General features: G+C 41.8%; 1 protein-coding gene across 2 annotated transcripts in view; it reads right to left on the bottom strand.

Annotated features, from left to right (window-relative positions):
- Positions 1–20,992, bottom strand: part of ATP9B (ATPase phospholipid transporting 9B (putative)) — a 478,099-nt gene that overhangs the window by 235,957 nt on the left and 221,150 nt on the right. For both annotated transcript variants that reach the window (XM_073566404.1, XM_073566400.1), the window contains exon 11: positions 19,277–19,353. In XM_073566404.1, the coding sequence (XP_073422505.1) occupies positions 19,277–19,353 (77 nt within the window). The remainder of the gene's footprint in view (positions 1–19,276; positions 19,354–20,992) is intronic.

The following is a 20,992-nucleotide window of genomic DNA, read 5'->3' on the forward strand; positions in this document are numbered from 1 at the left end:
GATCGTTGGTGCGTCGCGTAGTGTAACGGTACCCTAAGGGTCTGTTTACACGGACTGATCGGCAGCACTAAACGACTGCCAGTCGGTAATTATTTACCGACCAGCAGTCATTTAAAGGGAATCTGTCACCCCTTTTTTGAGATATCATATATCATCATTCAATTGTGTGTCACATAAGAATTCTCTTAGTACTTTTGCTTTCCCCTGACCCCGCACCTTTCATGCATAAATACCTTTTTTATATCGGTTCAGATGTATGTAAACTGCCGCTGTCCGGTCCGCTGGGCGGGGCTTATTCACCTGCTCCCCCCTCCCTGTCTTGCTCTATGCATTTCTTCTTGTGTAGAGCAAGACAGGGAGGGGGGAGCAGTTGAATAAGCCCCGCCCAGAGGACCGGACCGTGGCAGTTTACATACATCTGAACCGATATAAAAAAGGTATTTATGCATGAAAGGTGCGGGGTCAGGGGGAAGCAAAAGTACTAAGAGAATCCTTATGTGACACACAATTGAATGATGATATTATATGATATCTCAAAAAAGGGGTGACAGATTCCCTTTAATAGCCTGGGCACTGAGAGATCTGTAGTACAGCGCTCAGTGCATATAGGGTGCTATTTGTTCTTGTCAGTGCGAGTCCTGTTTGCGCAGCATGATGCGCTGTTGAGAACGTTGATCTTTTATACTGCAAAAAAAGGTGATTTCACTCAAAGAACTAGAGTTTGGCCCTTTCATTTGCTCATACCAAAAGATTATCGTGAAATGAGTATTAATAAGAATGCTCATTCACATAATCTTTCAGTGCAAATGCCACTTAAAGACCCCAAAAAATGTCTGATCCAAGTGAGCACTGGCATGAGCTCACCTCCATGAGGCTTGTATTTCGATGTTTGTATGGAGCTCTTTCTTTGCCAAGTTTCTGTAGCATTTTAAAAAAGTTTGTTAGTATTTGTTATTAGTGCTTGGATTAATGCATACTAAAGAAATGAGACTAGTGCCACAAAGGTTTTTTTTTTTTAAATATACATTCCCTAATGGACTGTGCAGCAGTTACAAGGAACTGTTGATGCCTTCATGCAATTGAGAGCAAATGTTTAGGCACCGCCAGTAAAATTGCATGTTTCAGTGCGTCTCGCTGAACATAAGCTGACACAGCTCCTGCACAGTTCACAATGGGGGATGGAATTAAGACAAGTGTGTGAATAACATGATTTGTGAACTGGTGATTATAATAGGCTCCTGTTCATGAATACTAGGGGCAGATGTATGTTTTCATTTCCACATTACATTATTTAGGTAATCTGTTTAAAGGGAATGTGCCATCAGAAAATGGCTTACGGTATTATCTATAAAAATATTTTGATGCTAAATTTATTTTTTTTTATTATTTTTGCTAATTTTTTTTAATGAATTTTTGCAATTTTACAAATCATTATGTATATAAGGATTTTTTTTTTTAAATGTTAAAAACATTGATTTACTCAGTATGTATGTAGTATGAGCTCTACGCACAGAAATTACACACTTACACTAACTTTGCAACTGCCCAATAATGATATCCCCAAAGTGCTCGAAAGAAATCAAGTCCTGTAACGCGGAAAGACAGAATAGCACACTTTGATAACACAGATTGTTCATAGCAGCACGAGTAACATGTGGGCTTGCATTGTCATGTTGAAAAGCTTCTGATGGGACATTTGGGGGAAATGGCTGTACTATTGGTTCCACAACTAAATCAAGGTAACACCGAGTTGTTAATGTACCTGAAACAAGAGGTCTGTCTACAATACATTATGCCATGCCACACCATAATACTGGAAGTAGGACCGGTGTGATGTTCACTTGTGAAGGTCTCATCATGCTGTTGTCCACGTGATCTCAAGACGAGACACTGATTATCACTGCATCCGAGAAATAGCAGGACATATCGTTAAGGATAGATCTCCAATCCCTCCTTCATTGCAGTCTTGTACTTCACCATGATAGTCTTTGAGAGGTGGCATGAGGTCATGAAGAGGGCTATATGAGGAAATGTCACACCGCTCCTACTCCCTTGTGATGTAGCATAATGTACGGCAGCCCCATCCCTCTAGTTTTCATTCCATTAGAGTTGAAGCCAGTGATACGACCATTTATCCATAGTGCGCCTAAAGCCATTTTTCAAAATGATGACACCAGACTACACGTTGCTCCTGCCATTGTGAGCAGCCAGCATGGCCTAAAAATGCTACCAAGCCCTGCAATGCCTCTGGACTGATATCCTATCAAACACACCTGGGTCTTCTTTAGTCGACAATTACAAGGGGAGCTGCCAGCAACGGATCTTGATAATTTGCAAATCTGAGTATATTCAGTGCAGAATATTCCTGAGTCAACCATTAATAACCTTACTGATAACAACAGCCAAGGAGTGTAAGCACATGCATTTGTGAGCATAGTGTTCATCCTTAATACAAAATACATTAAGAAGTTTTTACAATTTGGTTTCCATTTTTTCATCATCTGCACATCATTAACATTTATATCCATCCTATGATTTCCATAGCTCCACAACTTTTCCTTTGTGGTGTTGCAATTTCAATTTTGAAGAGTACATATGTATTATAGGGGTAAACAGGTGATGTTGCAGCTCACCTCCTCCCCCTCACTTTACAATGACTGTTGACCTGATAAGGGCAAGCCTATTAAATACTTTAGTACAATTTAGTAGGGTTTGAGTTAGGCCCCCGTCACACATAGTGACGCACCAGCAATCCCGACAACGATATGACCTTTTCAGGATTGCTGGTGTGTCACTACATGATCGCTGGTGAGCTGCCAAACAGGCAGATCTCAGCAGCGATCTGGACAGCGACGATGCGGGTAACAAGCACGCACGTCACTTAGTTACCCGCTGTGTACCTTAGATACCAGCGTGCTGGTGCAGGGAGCTGGTATGCAAGGTAAACAGCGGGTTTCTAAGTGCCGCGCGGCACTTAGAAGCCCGCGGTTTACCTTGGATACCAGCTCCAGCTCGCTGATGGCTGGTCTCCCGCCTGCAACACGCAGCGATGCGTGCTGGCCAGCGGGAGACCAACGATCAAAAAAATGTCCAGGGCTTTCCAGAACGATCAGCGATACCCGGCGGGGGGGGGGGGGCGGTTGCTGATACCTATCACACACAACGAGATCGCTGGTGAGATCGCTGTTGCGTCACAAAACTTGTGACTCAGCAGCGATCTCGCTAGCGGTCTCGCTGTGTGTGACGGGGGCTTTAGTCTAATGTTGCTAATGTCCATGTAATAATAGGCCTTGTAGCCACTTTGAAAATTTTCAGGATTTTATTTTTTTTCTATATAGTGAAATAAAAAAAAAAATGTAAACAAAATAAATAAAATTAAAATAGATAAATGTAACATAAACCTGATTAAAAGCATGTCATTTTCTGTCGATACATTCCCTATAAGACATAGTTTACGGATCAATATCACACTACATCAGGGAGTACACTTTTAATATGTAGAAATTATATTTAGATTGTCTACTGACCAGGCACAATACAGATTTTATCTGAATAAATCGCTAAAACAGTTACGGTACGTGTAGCTAAGATCTCATCAGAAGATTCCCTGCATAGTATATTTTTAGCTAATATGACAGTAATATAAAGACTTCATTAAAACCAGACTGGTGTAAATCTGAATTTATTCACCGACAGATTGTTCTGCAGTTGCTTCAATTAATATCAATTAGTATGAACCCAAGTGTCAAGCGCTGTTAAGTGCTTCCTTAGTTAGAGAAGATGGTGAAAAGTTACAACAGCATTTGCTTTCATTATGCAGTGCTATTTTTTCCTAAAGGAATCTAGCATACGAATAAAAGAAGAAATAGCTACGCAATGTAAAAAAATGTAACTAAGGTGACTATGCCCATTATATAAAGGGGATGCACCATAGGAAATTAGGAATTTTAAACAGATAAATTGATTTTTCAAGAACTAAGGAGGGGATTATTTTTACTTTCCATGCACCTGGTCAATATATATATATATATATATATATATATATATACACATATATGTATGTACATACATACAGTGAAGGAAATAATTATTTGATCCCTTGCTGATTTTGTAAGTTTGACCACTGACAAAGACATGAACAGTCTATATATCATTTTAAGGGTAGATTAATTTTAACATTGAGATATAGAATATCAAATATAAAATCCAGAATATCACATTGTATAAATAATATAAATTTATTTTCATTTTGCAGTGAGAAATAAGTATTTGATCCCACTGGCAAACAAGACTTAACACTTGGTGGCAAAAACCTTGTTGGCAAGCACAGCAGTAGTTGATGACGAGGATTGCGCACGTGTCAGGTGGAATTTTGGTCCATTCCTCTTTGCAGATCATCTCTAAATCATTAAGATTTTGAGGCTGTCGCTTGGCAACTCAGAGCTTTAACTCCCTCCATAAGTTTTCTATGGGATTAAGGTTTGTAGACTGGCTAAGGCCACTCCATGACCTTAACCCCTTCACCCCCAAGGGTGGTTTGCACGTTCATGACCGGGCCAATTTTTACAATTCTGACCACTGTACCTTTATGAGGTCATAACTCTGGAACGATTCCATGGATCCCGGTGATTCTGACATTGTTTTCTCGTGACATATTGTACTTCATGTTAGTGGTAAAATTTCATTCAAATAACTTGCGTTTATTTGTGAGAAAAACGGAAATTTGGCGAAAATTTTGAAAATTTCGCAATTTTCCAACTTTGAATTTTTATGCCCTTAATTCACAGAGATATGGGCACCCAAAAAACTTGATAACTAACATTTCCCACACTTTACATCAGCACAATTTTGGAACCAAAATTTTTTTTTGTTAGGAAGTTATAAGGGTTAAAAGTTGACCAGCGATTTCTCATTTTTACAACACCATTTTATTTTTACGGACCACATCACATTTGAAGCCACTTTGAGGGGTCTATATGATAGAAAATACCCAAAAATGACACCATTCTAAAAACTGCACCCCTTAAGGTGCTCAAAACCACATTCAAGAAGTTTATTAACCCTTTAGGTGCGTCACAGGAATTTTTTTGAATATTTAAAAAAATATGAACATCTAACTTTTTTTCACAAAAAAAGTACTTCAGGTCCATTTTTTGGACTGCAAAAGTTATTGTGCAATTTGTCCTGAGTATGCTGATACCTGATATGTGGGGGGGGGGGGGACGACTGTTTCGGCACATGGCAGAGCTCAGAATGGAAGGAGCGCCGTTTGACTTTTTCAATGCAAAATTGTCTGGAATTCAGATCGGACGCCATGTCACGTTTGGAGAGTCCCTGATGTACCTGAACAGTGGAAAACCCCTACAAGTGACCCCATTTTGGAAACTAGACCCCCCAAGGAACTTATCTAGATATGTGGTGAGAACTTTGAACCCACAAGGGCTTTACAGAAGTTTATAACGTACAGCGGTACAATTAAAAAATCATTTTTTTCCACCAAAATGATCTTTTCACCCCAATTCTTATTTTTCCAAGGGTAACAGGACCCTAAAAGTTATTGTGCAATTTGTCCTGAGTACGCTGATACCCCATATGTGGGGGTAAACCACTATTTGGGCGCATAGCAGAGCTCGGAAGGGAAGCAGCGCTATTTGACGTTTTTGGCTGGAATTGAGATCGGACACCATGTCGCGATTGGAAAACCCCTGATGTACCTAAACAGTGGAAACCCCCCACAAATGACACCATTTTGTAAACTAGACCCCCCAAGGAACTTATCTAGATGTGTGGTGAGAACTTTGAACCCCCCAGTGCTTCACAGAAGTTTATAACGCCCGGGCGTGAAAATAAAAAATTCGTATTTTTTCCACAAACATGATCTTTTAGTCACCATTTTTTTATTTTCCCAAGGGTACCAGGAGAAATTGGACCCCAAAAGTTGTTGTCCAATTTGTCCTGAGCATGCTGATACCCCATATGTGGGAGAAAACTACTGTATGGGCACACGTCGGGGCTCGGAAGGGAAGTAGTGACGTTTTGGAATGCAGACTTTGATGGAATGGTCAGCGGGTGTCATGTTGCCTTTGGAGAGCCCCTAATGTACCTAAACAGTGGAAACCCCCCACAAATGACCCCATTTTGAAAACTAGACCCCCTAAGGAACTTATATAGATGTGAGGTGAGCACTTTGAACCCCCAAGGGCTTCACAGAAGTTTATAATGCCCGGGCATGAAAATAAAAAAATTGTATTTTTTCCACAAACATGATCAATTAGTCCCCAATTTTTTCATTTTCCCAAGGGTAACAGGAGAAATTGGACCCCAAAAGTTGTTGTCCAATTTGTCATGAGTACGCTGACACCCCATATGTGAGAGAAAACTACTGTATGGACACACGTCGGGGCTCGGAAGGGAAGTAGTGACGTTTTGGAATGCAGACTTTGATGGAATGGTCTGCGGGTGTCATGTGCAGAGCCCCTGATGTACCTAAACTATTGAAACTCCCCACAAGTGACCCCATTTTGGACAGTAGACCCCCCCACAGAACTTATCTAGATGTGTGGTGAGTAGAGTTGAGCGACTTTGGTCGGATCGGGTTTCGTGAAACCCGAATGAAACAAAATAAGTTTCAGATGAAACTCGTCCGACTAGAGCAAAAAAAGTCGGAGTTTCGTCCGACTTTTATTTCCTATTGACTTGCATTGGGGTCGGGTTTCGGACGAAACTCCGACTTTGTTTTGCTCTAGTCGGACGAGTTTCATCTGAAACTTATTTTGTTTCATTCGGGTTTCACGAAACCCGATCCGACCAAAGTCGCTCAACTCTAGTGGTGAGCACTTTGAACCCCCAAGTGCTTCACAGAATTTTATAACGCTCGGACGTGAAAATAAAAAAATCATTTTTTTCCACAAAAATGATATTTTTGCCCCCAATTTTTTATTTTCCTAAGGGTAACAGGAGAAATTGGACCCCAAAAATTGTTTTGCAATTTGTCCTGAGTAGGCTGATACCCTACATGTGGGGGTAAAACACTGTTTGGGCGCATGTCAGAGCTTGGAAGGGAAGGAGCACCATTTGACTTTTTCAACTCAGAATTGGCTGGAATTGAAATCAGACGCCATGTTGCATTTGGAGAGCACCTGATGTGCCCAAACAGTGGAAACCCCCAATTCTAACTCCATCCCGAACCCCAACACACCCCTAACCCTAATCTCAGCCCTAACCCTAACCCTAGCCCTAACCCTAACCGTAATGGAAAAATGGAAATAAATACATTTTTTTTATTTTATTATTTTTCCCTAACTAAGTGGGTGATAACGGGGGGTTTGATTTACTATTTATGGCGGTTTTTATGTTTGGCGGCTGTCGCACGCTAAAAGACGCTTTTTATTGTAAAAATAGTTTTTGCATCACCACATATTGAGAGCTATAATTTTTCCGTATTTTGATCCACCGAGTCATGTGAGGTCTTATTTTTTGCGGGACGAGTTGATATTTTTATTGGTACCATTTTCGGGCACGTGACATATTTTGATCGCTTTTTATTCCGATTTTTGGGACGCAGAATGAACAAAAACCAGCGTTTCATGAATTTCTTTTGGGGGGGTGCGTTTACACCGTTCCGCGTGCGGTAAAATTGATAAAGCGGTTCTATTCTTCGGGTCAGTACGGTTACAGCGATACCTCATTTAGGTCGTTTTTTTATGTTTTGTCGGTTTTATGCAATGAAAACTATTTTATATAAAAAATAATTATTTTTGCATCGCTTTATTCTGCGAGCTATAACTTTTTTATTTTTTCGCTGATGATGCTGTGTGGTGGCTCTTTTTTTGCGGGACAAGATGACGTTTTCAGTAGTACCATGGATACTTATATGCGTCTTTTTGATCGCGCGTTATTACACTTTTTGTTTGGCGGTATGATAACAAATCATTATTTTTTGCTTCGTTTTTTATTTTTATTTTTTAAGGGGTTCGCTAAAGGGGTTAACTAATGGGACAGTTTTATAGGGCGGGTCGTTACGGACGCAGCAATACCTAATATGTGTACTTTTATTGTTTTGGTTTTTTTTATTTTCAAAAAATGGATTTATTTGGGGGAATATTTTTTTTTTTTTGTAATTTATTTGGCAATTTTTTTAAAATTATTTTAACACTTTATTTTTATTTTCTTTTAACTTTATTAAATAGTCCCAGGTGGGACATCACTGTTCTGTGACAAACCGCTGATCTGTCACATCACAGATCACTGTGACAGATCAGCGATCTGTCACAGGCAGTGCAGAAGGCTTCCTCATGCCTGCGCTTTGCAGGCACTGAGGAAGCCAGCTTCCTGCAGGCCCCCGAAGGCCCCCATCGCCATCTTGGATTCGGGGGCCTGCAGGAAAGGAGCCCCCGGCAGCAGCGCTGCACATTGCGCTGCCGTGGGGGGCTCAGGGAAGCACGGAGGGAGCCCCCTCCCTGACGATGCTTCCCTTTAACCCCCGGTACACCGCGACCATGTTTGATCGCGGTGTGCAAGGGGTTAACGTGTCGGGGGCGGTCCGTGACCGCCCGTGAAACATTGTGCCGGGTGTCTTTGTTGCCTTGGCTGTATGTTTTGGGTCATTGTCTTGCTGGAAGACCCAGCCACGATCAATTTTTAATGTCCTGGCGGAGGGAAGGAGGTTGTCACTCAGGATTGTACAGTACATGGCTCCATCAATTCTCCCATTGATGTGGTGTAGTCCTGTGCCCTTAGCAGAGAAAACCCCCCAAAACATATGTCCACCTCCACGCTTGACAGTGGGGATGGTGTTCTTTGGGTCATAGACAGCATTTCACTTCCTCCAAACAAGGCGAGTTGAGTTAATGCCAGAGCTCAATTTTTGTCTAATCTGACCACAGCACCTTCTCCCAATCACTCACAAAATCATCCAGGTGTTCATTGGCAAACTTCACACGAGCCTGCACATGTGCCTTCTTGAGAAGGGGAACCTTGCGGGCACTGCAGGATTTTAAACCAGCATAATGTGTTACCAATGGTTTTCTTGTGACTGGTCCCAGCTGCCTTGAGATCAACAAGTTCCCCCATGTAGTTTTAGGCTGATCTCTCATCTTCCTCATGATCAAGGACACCCCACGAGGTGAGATTTTGCATGGTGCCCCAGACTGATGTCGATTGACAGTCATTTTGTATTTTTCATTTTCTTACTATTGCACCAACAGATGTCTCCTTCTCACTCAGCGTCTTACTTATGGTTTGTAGCCCATTCCACCTTTGGGCAGGTCTATGATCTTGTCCCTGACATCCTTAGAAAGCTCTTTGGCCTTGCCCATGTTGTAGAGGTTAGATTCTGACTGATTAATTGAGTCTGTGGACAGGAGTCTTTTATAAAGGTGACTATGTAAGACAGCTGTCTTTAATGCAGGTAACGACTTGATTAGGAGAGTCTAACTGGTCTGTAGGAGCCAGAACTCTTAATGGTTGGTAAGGGAACAAATACTCATTTCTCACTGCAGAATGCAAATCAAGTTATATAATTTATACAATGTGATTTTTTGGATTTTATTTTTGATATGCTATCTCTCAATGTTAAAATTAACCTACCCTTAAAATTATAGAATGTTCATGTCTTTGTCAGTTGGCAAACTTCCAAAATCATCAAGGGATCAAATAATTATTTCCTTCCTTTGTCTGGACTATTGTAACTCTCTACTAATCAGTCTCTCTCCTACCAAACTCTCCCCTCTCCAATCTGTCCTGAATGCTGCAGCCAGGATCATATTCCTCACCAATCGCTATATCGCTGCCTCTACCTTGCGTCAGTCCTTACAATGGTTACTCATTCACTCCAGAATTCAGTATAAACTTATTGCCCTCACCCACAAAGCATTCCATGGCTCAGCACCATTCTACATCTCCTCCCTCGTCTCAGCCTACCACCCTACCCATGCCCTACGTTCTGCTAATGACCTGAGGTTAACATCCTCAATAATCAGAACATCCCACTCCTGTCTCCAAGATTTTTTATGTGCTGCGCCAATTCTTTGGAATGCACTACCCAGGTTAGTACGATTAATCCCCAATCCCCACAGTTTTAAGCGTGCCCTAAAAACACATTTGTTCAGACTGGCCTACCTCCTCAACGCATTAACCTAAATATCCCTGTGTGGCCCATTCAAAATATTTTACCATAACCAGGTTCCTCGCATAATGTTCTCACAAGCTTTATGCATTTAATAGCCCTCTGTGTCTGTACTGTTACATATTTAGACTGTTAATTGGTTCATGCAGCATTACATGAACACCCGATTCTTACACTATGGCTGGTCCGAACAATAAAAGCAATTGTTACCATCCTCCTTATAGATTGTAAGCTCGCGAGAAGGGCCCTCATTACTCTTGGTATCTGTTGTTCTGTGTGTTTATTGGTATGTTGTAATGTCTATTTTCTGTACAAGTCCCCTCTATAATGTAAAGTGCTGTGGAATATGTTGGCGCTATAGAAGTAAAATTATTATTCACTATATATATCATACACTATAGACTGTCATATCCTGCCCTTATTAGGATAATTTGTCAGCTTTGCTGTGTAGACTGGAACAGAGGCAGCGGAGTAATCTTATCATTTGATTACAGAGGTACAGTAAGACACTTCTTGCCTCACTGTGTCCACAGCTAATTGGTTGCAGCAGCCATGGGCTGTAGGGAGGAGATCATTGCTGCAGCATTGTGAACAGAGCCTGGCTGACAGCAGTGGAGAACCATAAGGCCTGGTCTTCACTGTGACTTTCTGTAGGGCTACTGATTGATTTTAACTGTTTTGTTAGCGCTGCAGTCCAAAGCAATACATTGAGTTATATTTAATTGAGTGGACTTCAGCTGCCACTTAATAATAATAGCTGAATTCAATTGGTAGTGCTAGAAAAAGGTCGCAGTGTGGCCCAGGCCTAAAGTGACGGGTGATTTGACCCCGTTTCGGATTATCACAATTTATTCATGTTGTGAAAACAACAAACAATGGAGGGTATACACTTATTTTTGTAAGTTTTATCACTTTTGTGCAATCATAGCAGATTCAATGAAACATAAGGTTTAGATGTCGCTGCATCTTGCTGCTTTATTAATTTGAAAATCTCAGAAATCAAAACATTTTATATTTCCAGTGATACGCGGTAATTGTGCTTGCAGACTAGGTCATACTTTTAAAAGGAACATTTTAGGGTAAATATTAAAAAAGCAACTTGATTGTTGCACTTGTTATGCCAATCGCTGTGTGGTGAACAAAAACTTCATTATTGGCAACAGAACTGTACGAGGTAGGGCTGTGCGGTCATTTTACCAAAAGCTAGATGTTAAGTACAATACACCCAGGATCTATATAAAAAAAACACTCTCAGGCAAATTTCTCAGAAAGCTCATAGTTGTGGGATGAGTTTCATGACCATTTATCTGTATAAGGCCCTGACGTTTCTGTTGGCAGTAACAGTTCTGAGCTGCTTATAAACATCAACTGTGCATCATACCCATCAATGTTATTCTCTTTTTCGCATTTTGACAAATCAGCAGTCATTATCATTACTCCCCAATTTTCCTTGCATGTGGCCTTATTTCTTTGTGGAATTCATTTCAATTCATTTAGATTTTGACAGGAATGCAAAATACATTTTTTACACACTTATGCTTTAGTTTTTGATTCAGTTTGATGAACAATAAATTCATAAATTGTGTTTTAGGCCTCATTCAGACATTCGTATTACACATATGTGTGATAGTCAGGTTTTTTTCAAGGAAACAAAATATCCATTATAATCTGTGGTGCTGTTTACATGTCCATGTTTTTATGGACCCTGTGTCTGTGCAAAACACACAGAGATACACTACCGTTCAAAATTTTGGGGTCACCCAGACAATTTTGTGTTTTCTGCGAAAACTCATACTTTTATTAATCAAATGAGTTGCCAAATGAATTTAAAATCTAGTCCAGACATTGACAAGGTTCGAAAAAAAGATTTTTATTTAAAATAATAATTTTCTCCTTCAAACTTTGCTTTCGTCAAAGAATGACCCTGTGCAGCAATTACAGCATTGCAGACCTTTGGCATTCTAGCAGTTAATTTGCTGAGGTAATCTGGGGAAATTTCACACCATGCTTCCAGAAGCCCATCCCACAAGTTGGCTTGGCTTGATGGGCACTTTTTGCGTACCATACAGTCAAGCTGCTCCCACAACAGCTCAATGGGGTTGAGATCTGGTGACTGCGCTGGCCACCTCATTACAGATAGGGAAGAGGCAGGCAGCTGGTATTCTAAATAGTTCTTGCATAATATGGAGGTGTGCTTTGGGTCATTTTCCTATTGTAGGATGAAATTGGCTCCAATCAAGAGCTGTCCACAGGGTATGGCATGGCATTGCATTGCAAAATGGAGTGATAGCCTTTCCTATTCAAAATCCCTTTTACCTTGTACAAATCTCCTACTTTACCAGCACCAAAGCAACCCCAGACCACCACATTACCTCCACTATGCTTGACAGATGGCGTCAGTCTCTCTTCCAGTATCTTTTCAGTTGTTCTGCGTCTCACAAATGTTCTTGTGTGTGATCCAAACACCTCAAACTTGGATTCGTATGTCCTTAACACTTTTTTCCAATCTTCCTCTGTCCAAAGTCTGTGTTCTTTTGCTCATATTAATCTTTTCCTTTTATTATCTAGTCTCAGATATGGCTTGTTCCTTGCCACTCTGCCCTGAAGGCCAGCATCCCAGAGTCGTCTCTTCACTGTAGACGTTGACACTAGCGTTTTGTGTGTACTATTTAATGAAGCTGCAGGTTGAGGACCTTTGAGGCGTCGATTTCTCAATCTACAGACTCTAATGTACTTGTCTTGTTGCTCAGTTGTGCAGCGGGGCCTCCCACTTCTTTTTCTACTCTGGTTAGAGCCTGTTTATGCTCTCCTCTGAAGGGAGTAGTACACACCGTTGTAGGAAATCTTCAGTTTCTTGGCAATTTCTCGCATGGAATAGCCTTCATTTCTAAGAACAATAGACTGCCGAGTTTCACATGAAAGTTCTTTTTTTCTCGCCATTTTGAAAGTTTAATGGAACCAACAAACGCAATGCTCCAGATTTTCAACTAGCTCAAAGGAAGGTCAGGTTTATAGCTTCTCTAATCAGCCAAACTGTTTTCAGCTGTGCTAACATACTTGCGCAAGAGTTTTCAAGGGTATTCTAACCATCCATTAGCCTTATTACACAGTTAGCAAACACAAAGTACCATAAGAACACTGGAGTGATGGTTGTTGGAAATGGGCCTCTATACACCTATGAACATATTGCATTACAAACCAGATGTTTCCAGCTAGAATAGTCATTTGCCACATTAACAATGGATTGAGTGTATTTGTTAGCTTCATTGGAAAAAACTGTGCTTTTCTTTCAAAAATAAGGAAATATCTAAGTGACCTTAAACTTTTGAATGGTAGTTTATGTCATTTTTATCTGGCAGCACATATGACAAAGGCCAACAAAGGTCTATGGGTCCATGAAAAACACATTCAGCACTCAGATGGCATTAGTGTGCCATGTGTGTTCTGTCTGTGCTTAACAATGAAAAGTATATAAAAAGCTTTGTAATGTATTTCTTTATCCATCTGTGAAAAGCACTGATGATACACTGATGGGAAAAATGGACACACTGATAAGAAAAAAATGTTTATGTACGTGTATAAACACAGATGTGTGCATGAGGTCTTAGACACATCTTTTATTAGTCTGATCAAAAAGTCTTCAAGGGAAAGTGGCATGACAAATCAATCATACGAGTCAAAATTTCTCCAGAAATTTTCAAAACTTTGCGCACCAAAGTAAGCCATGGGCGGCTGATTCAGATGTCCATATAACTCAGTCCGTGGGCTTGGGCTTGTGTCAGCGTGTCATCACTAATCTCGGCCATGTGGGCTTGTGTACACGTGTCTCCAATACATTCAGTTGTACGCGCTCTTGTCAGCGCCTCATCACTGTGCTCTGTCACGTGGGCTTGAGTCTGCATGTTATCCCCATGCTCTGTCACGTGGGCTTCTGTCAGTGTTTCATCACTGATCTCGGTCATGTGGGTTTGTGTAAACACGTCATTAATGCATTCAGTCATAAGCGTTCGTCAGTGAGTCATCGCTGCGATTAGTTACATGTTCTTGTATTTGCATTTTACCACTATGCTTGGTCACATGGGCTTGTGTCAGCATGTCATCACCGATTTCGGTAACGTGGTATTGTGTAAACGTGTCACCAATGCATTCAGTTTAAGCGCCCTTGTCAGCATATCATTACTGAGCTTGGTTACGTGGGCTTGGATTTGCGTTTTATCACTGTGCGAGACCACGTGAGCTTATGTCAATGTGTGTCATCACTATGCTTGGTCATAAGGGCTTGTGTTAAAGTCTTATCACCACGTTCGGTCAAGAGGGCTTGTGACAGGGTGTTACACTGCTCGATCATGTGAGCTTGTGGAAACGCGTCACCAATGCATACAGTTGTATGCGCTCTTGTCAGCGTGTCATCATTGTGCTTGATTACAGAGCAGTGCTGATGTGTGGACACAAGCTCACGTAACTAAGCGCAGTGATGACACGCAAACACAAGCCCTTGTGACTGAATGCATAGGTGACATTTACGTAAGCACATCTGATCAAGTGCAGTGATGACAAGCAAACACAGTACCATGGGACACTGTAGTGATGACAAGCAGACATCAGCCCATGTGACTGAGCACAGTCTTCCCGCTGTTATGTCCGTGCATCATTTTGGCATATGATCACTAGGAGGCTGCTGTTGTGATAAATAAGCAAATAGGCAGCCTATGTCTTCCACTGAGGAGACTGAGGAGCAAGGGATAATGAAGGGGTACCGGGTCTAGGTATCGAGTACACGCAATACATGCAAATCCCACTTTATTACTAGAAGGACCTTACAACAGTGAGTAATGCAAAATTCTGGGCATGTTAACCACATGTAGCGATGGCTAAGTGTAGCTATAGAATTTTTTTAAATTCAGTTAGGGGTGGGTCTCCGATAATGTCCCATGCAGAGAACATGCATAAAACTTACCTTTCCAATAGACGCTATAAGAATTTCAAAGTTTATAAATTGAGTTATGTGAAAACAGGACTGCATTGTTGTGCTGGTTGCCTTTTTGGTCTACAGCGGTATGGAAACCCACACGGGACCTCACATTTAAACTACCATAATACCTTGCTTTCTCAAATGTCTAAATTTACCAAGAGTCTCAATGTACGTTAGCGACGAATCACCTGTCATAGTTCATCACACACTAACATATTTTTTTCCAATTAGAAACACAAATCAATATACCCCAGAGGTTGAAGTAATTGCTTTAGGCAAGTCATATTATCCCTTCTCTCCTAATATCCTCTCTCTTTCAGCAGATTAATAAGAACAACAAAACAGCAATATGCCATGGAAACACGTGAATACATTCAATCATGGGGAACAGCCTCCCTGTCATCAGTACCATGAACGTAATGCTCTACAAGAAGCTTCTTATGTGAAACTTCATCTTTAATTGCCAAAAGTTTAAAGTGGTCGTACCACAAACAAAGAACATTTTAATCATTATATCTTAGAATATAAATTGGCTCCACTATTGAATGTGTTACAAAAATGTTCCTGTGCTGAAATAATCTTATAAATGCGCCCCGGCTGCGTACTGTGTAATGGCCGTGTCTGACCGTACATGAACATGGTCTGATCATACCACAGCTCCTGGGCAGGGGAGGAAGCAAAAGAGTATACAGACCGGACAACAAGATTACAGCTGCTGCGATCTGTGAAGTAAAATATTGCTTAAAAACAGGCAATGAAATGTTTTACCTCACAGAAAGAATCAGCTGTGATCCTGGGCTGTAATGTCTGGATACTCTCATTTCCTATCCTGGCCATGTTTTTGCATTCATAAGATTATCTCAGCCTAGGAACATTTTTTACAACACATCCAATTGTTAAACTTATATTTTATTCCAAGATCTATTGATTATGTACTTTATTCATGGGACAACTCTTTTCAAAGAAAGCCTTACTGTGGAGCTTTCCTCCCTAGTGGCTGGATATGTGCTGGATGGCTGTAACCAAGCCAGCAATATTCAGACGCAACTAACTATAAGGGCCAAAAAATTCTTAACTTGAAATTAACTGTAAAAATTCTAAAACGTAAGGACAACAGGGGGTCAATCTGAGCAACGCACATACTGTTAAATATCCAGGGAACAAATCTGCAGAAAAATTTGAAGATCCAGAGACAGAACAGCAAACCCTAGAGAATGAGACAAAAGGGGCCATCGCCCATCTGTGTGGTAGATATCCACTATGAAAATTCCCTGAGAGGCACAAAATACATTATTTGGTGCAAACACAGGGATCACACAAGTTATGTAAAGAAATTTGGCATTCTAGCAATCCAAAAATGAGAGGCTTAAAGGCCCCGTTACACATAACGATGTCCCAGCGATCCCACCTACGATCCGACATGAATGGGATTACTGGGACATCGTTAGACAGCCCCTCCAGCGATCAGGACCAGCAAGCAAGTTGGTTTCTAATGTAAACATCGGGTTGCTCTTCTTCCCTTCCTGTAGTGGCTCCAGGGCAGAGCATAATACTGCAGTGCGCAGTCGCCAGACATCTCCTGACGCCTGTGCACTGCAGGACTCTGCTCTGCCCTCAACAGGGCAGAGCAGTGCGCCTGCGCCGGAGCCACTACAGGAAGGGAAGAAGAGGACGGCATCGTATGAAGATGGGAGGCGCTGGACCGGACCGCGACACCCATCGGACCGGACCGCCCCCTCCGGTGAGTATAATCTAACGTGTTTTTCTTATCTTTCAGGTTACATCGGGGGATTATCTACAGTATTACAGAATGCTGTAGATAAGCCCCTGATGTCAATGCCAGCAGCTGATAGTCCAAAAAAAAAAAAGAAAGGGTGACAGATTCCCTTTAATGACATTTGACGTGGCCCGGGTTCTGTATTAAACACTAGTGAAACGTATCATGAGTTCATCTCCATCTACACCTTCGGCTTGAGACAGCTCATAGAGTCGCACGGTTTGCAGTATCACCTATACGCCGATGACACGCAGATCTACCTATCTGGACCCAACCTCGCCTCCTTACTGACTGAAATCCCACAATGTCTGTCTGCTATCTCAGCCTTCTTTTCTTCTCGCTTTCTCAAACTGAACATGGAAAAACAGAATTCATCATCCTTCCCCCATCTCACTCTACCCCTCCACCAGACCTATCCATCAATGTCAATGGCTGCTCTCTTTCCCCAGTCCCGCACGCTAGGTGCCTTAGGGTGATCCTCGACTCTGCACTCTCTTTCAAACCACATATCCAAGCCCTCGCCTCCTCCTGCCGCCTCAAACTCAAAAATATTTCCCAGATCCGCTCATTCCTCAACCACGAAACCACAAAAACACTAGTGCATTCTCTTATCTCCCGCCTTGACTACTGCAACCTCCTACTCTCTGGCCTCCCCTCTAGCACTCTGGCACCACTCCAGTCCATCCTATACTCTGCTGCCTGACTAATCCACCTGTCTCCCCGCTATTTCCCAACCTCCCCCCTACGCCAGGCCCTTCACTGGCTTCCTATTGCCCAGAGGCTCCAATTCAAAACCCTAACCATGACATACAAAGCCATCCACAACCTGTCTCCTCCATACATCTGTGACATGGTCTCCAGGTACCTACCCCCCACGCAACCTTCAATTGTCTCAAGATCTCCTTCTCTACTCTCCCCTTATCTCTTCTTCCCACAACCACATACAAGACTTCTCCCGTGCTTCCCCCATACTCTGGAACTCTCTGCCGCAACACATCAGACTCTCACCATCAAAGGAAACCTTCAAGAAGAACCTGAAGACCCACCTGTTCCAACAAGACTACAGCCTGCAATGATCCTCGGTCTACTGAACCACCGCACGACCTGCTCTACCCTCTCCTACTGTATCCTCACCCATCCCTGTGGACTGTGAGCCCTCGCGGGCAGGGTCCCCTCTCCTTATGTACTTGTGTGTACTTTGGCTTACACATGTTAATTATACTTTTCTTTATTTCCCCTTTTCACATGTAAAGCGCCATGGAGTAAATGGCGCTATATAAATGCATAATAATAATGAGTTATGGAACATAATAATATCTAGCAGGCGCTATTATATCGCTTATAATACCAGTAAACATACCGGTAATTCACAGCTCAGTCCCAGAAACCTGTGGCTGTGGTTTCCCTTGATATAATATTGTTTTTAAGAGCCCATATGGAGTTCTCCTAGTTGAGCCCATCAATAAATGCATGTGGATTGGAATGGCGAGCAAGTTTTGCTCATGTCTCAGTAGTACAAGCTTTATCTTCCAAGAAACGGAACTAATTGTTTGATTGGAATTCTCATCAGAGCCTGGACAGTTAATGTGGCCCTCCTCTATCCCGGAGGGAATCTAGTCTCCATGAGAAATAGACAATAGTGATGGACAGTTTATGCTGGAAGAAACCATCAACACATTAAACAAAACAGCCGTCAACGTTCACCACTAGCTGCCCGTTTCAGACATATATTGACAGTTTTGCTTTCCTGAGGCAAATTACTAAACCATCCTGTTCTTCATTTCTGGGGAACCTTCAATAGATGATTCATTATCTAAACGACAAAATGTCACATTAACTCCTCCTTCCCTGCTGAATATGCCTAAAATACTTATGCAAGGGTATGTTCAGGCTTCTTGTAAAACGTGCAACGTCTAAGCAATGACATCTGCCTTCTGATGCTGAAAGCGATAGTATCATATAAGTTTCCTGACTATCTTTCTCAACATTAACATTGGATTTCCTTAATAATGTTATGACGCTACTGATATACCATTACTTGTCATCCCTCATCATGCGGAAGTCATTTTTGCATCCTCATGCTGTAAATTCCACTACTCATAGGTGTGCACACATCAGTCAACTTACATGATCCAGTACAAAATAGGTTGATTAATACCACATTCATCCTTGCAGAATCCTTTATCAATATCAGCCAACTGCTAACAATTTTATCACCTTGAAATTCGGTTGTCTAATTGTGAATTTGGCAGGAGCCAGATCATCAAACATTCTGGATTACTAAACAGTCAAGTATGCAGCTACTACCGGTAATTAATAGTGCAGCAATACCTGGTGCCTCTTTTTTCTCAAGTAGATCAACATTCTTAATCTGTTATTTTTTAAAAAGGAAAACCCTTACCTTGTTTTTTGGATTTGATGTATTCATTACACTTCTTGTCTCCTTTCCAGTATATATGACGACTCCTATGACAGTGCCTAGAATATATAATAGTGAATCATTTAAATACTGAAGCAGATGGAAACTTTATGAGTATTTTTCTGAAACAAACTTTTTTAAATTCTTTATTGATTTCTTTAGTGTGGCAAACGAGACCATCCCATACCTCCCAATTGTCTTTCCAGACTCCGGAATAGTAAGCCTGCCTGTCCATGCACTATTACTCTCCAGTCAGCTACACAATTTCAGAATATCACAGGTCTTTAAACATTATTACGGTGACAAGATGTTGTCTTGCAGCTTTTTAAAGTGGTTTACCCATCATGGCTTTATGGCCATTAATGGCCAGCTCTGTGATAAAATATTATAAGTAGACGCTACTTATTCAGCAGCTGCCTCTCAAGCGCTGCTCTGGTATTAGTTTACTGGCTGCAGTGATGCCAGTGCAACTACAGTGTACATCACCACCGCCACGAACAACTAATCACCAGTGCTCTCCGAGTAATCACCAGTGCTGCTCAGTCCCTGGCGGCTTTGAAACCATGTTAAACCTATATGGCTATATCATGCAGCTAGGGCCTGACATATCCTGCCCATGGATCGGGCAGTACATAACAGCTGTAAGGTTCCCTCAAAGCATCTTAAAGCGGTTGTCCACTACTTTTACATTGATGACCAGTGTCGCACACCTGTCACCTCCGCCGATCAGCTGTCACTGGTGTCAGCGGCCTCAAATACTCTACTTGTAGTGGCCGCCGCTGAGCACTGAACATCCACCTGCTACTGATATGAATAAGAGGTGGATGTGCAGTACTCTGCCGTAACCAATACAAGCAGACGAAGCAGCTCAGCAGGTGAGTATTCCTGGACGGCGGTGGCCACCGACACCTATGGCAGCTGATCGTGGGGGAGCCGGGCCCCGGCCGATCAGACATCCTAACCATAGGTAATCAATGTAAAAGTAGTGGACAACCTCTTTAACACAAATTATAGTCTATAGTATACCTTTAGGGTATGTTTCCACAGGCCGAATTACATCCGGATTGAACACTGCGTATAGCCACAGCGTTTAATCAGCAGTGTCCAGATGTTACAGCATAGTGGAGGGGATTTTATGAAATCCCGTCTCCACTATGCGTCCTAATCACGGGTGACACACCCACGAAACCGGGCATGCGGTGCCTTTTTCAGAAAGCAGCATGTTTATTTACCTTGCGGAGATGCTCAGTCTCTGTAAGGTAAATAGCCTACTCTATGTATACGATGGGGCGATTCCGGATGTGTTCAATCCGGAATCACCGCGCGTACATCAGGGTGCGGCGCTTTGGGCGGAGCACGCTTTCCGCTCCGTCCAATGTGCAAGGAATGCGCTAGGTGGAAACACCCTTATTTTTTTTAAAAAACATCTGACGTGTCATAAAAACATAACCTACAAGAAAAACAGGGCGTAGGCACACTGCAGTAAATAAATAGTAACATGTAAAAAAAAATATATATCTATTTTGAGGCCTAGTTGATTTATTGAATGTGAGCTACTAGCGTTATGGACCATCCTGATTGGCTATATACCTTGTCACAGTGGGATGGCTTTTTTGGTCAAAAATAATGTAAAATTACCCTATGTTTTTTTTTACACGTTACTATTATTCACTTACTGAAGGGGGCCTATGCATTACA

This window comes from Dendrobates tinctorius, unplaced genomic scaffold (assembly GCF_039654945.1).
Source record: "Dendrobates tinctorius isolate UK_male_01 unplaced genomic scaffold, ASM3965494v1 ptg000004l, whole genome shotgun sequence".
In the NCBI taxonomy this organism is placed as follows: Eukaryota; Metazoa; Chordata; class Amphibia; order Anura; family Dendrobatidae; genus Dendrobates; species Dendrobates tinctorius.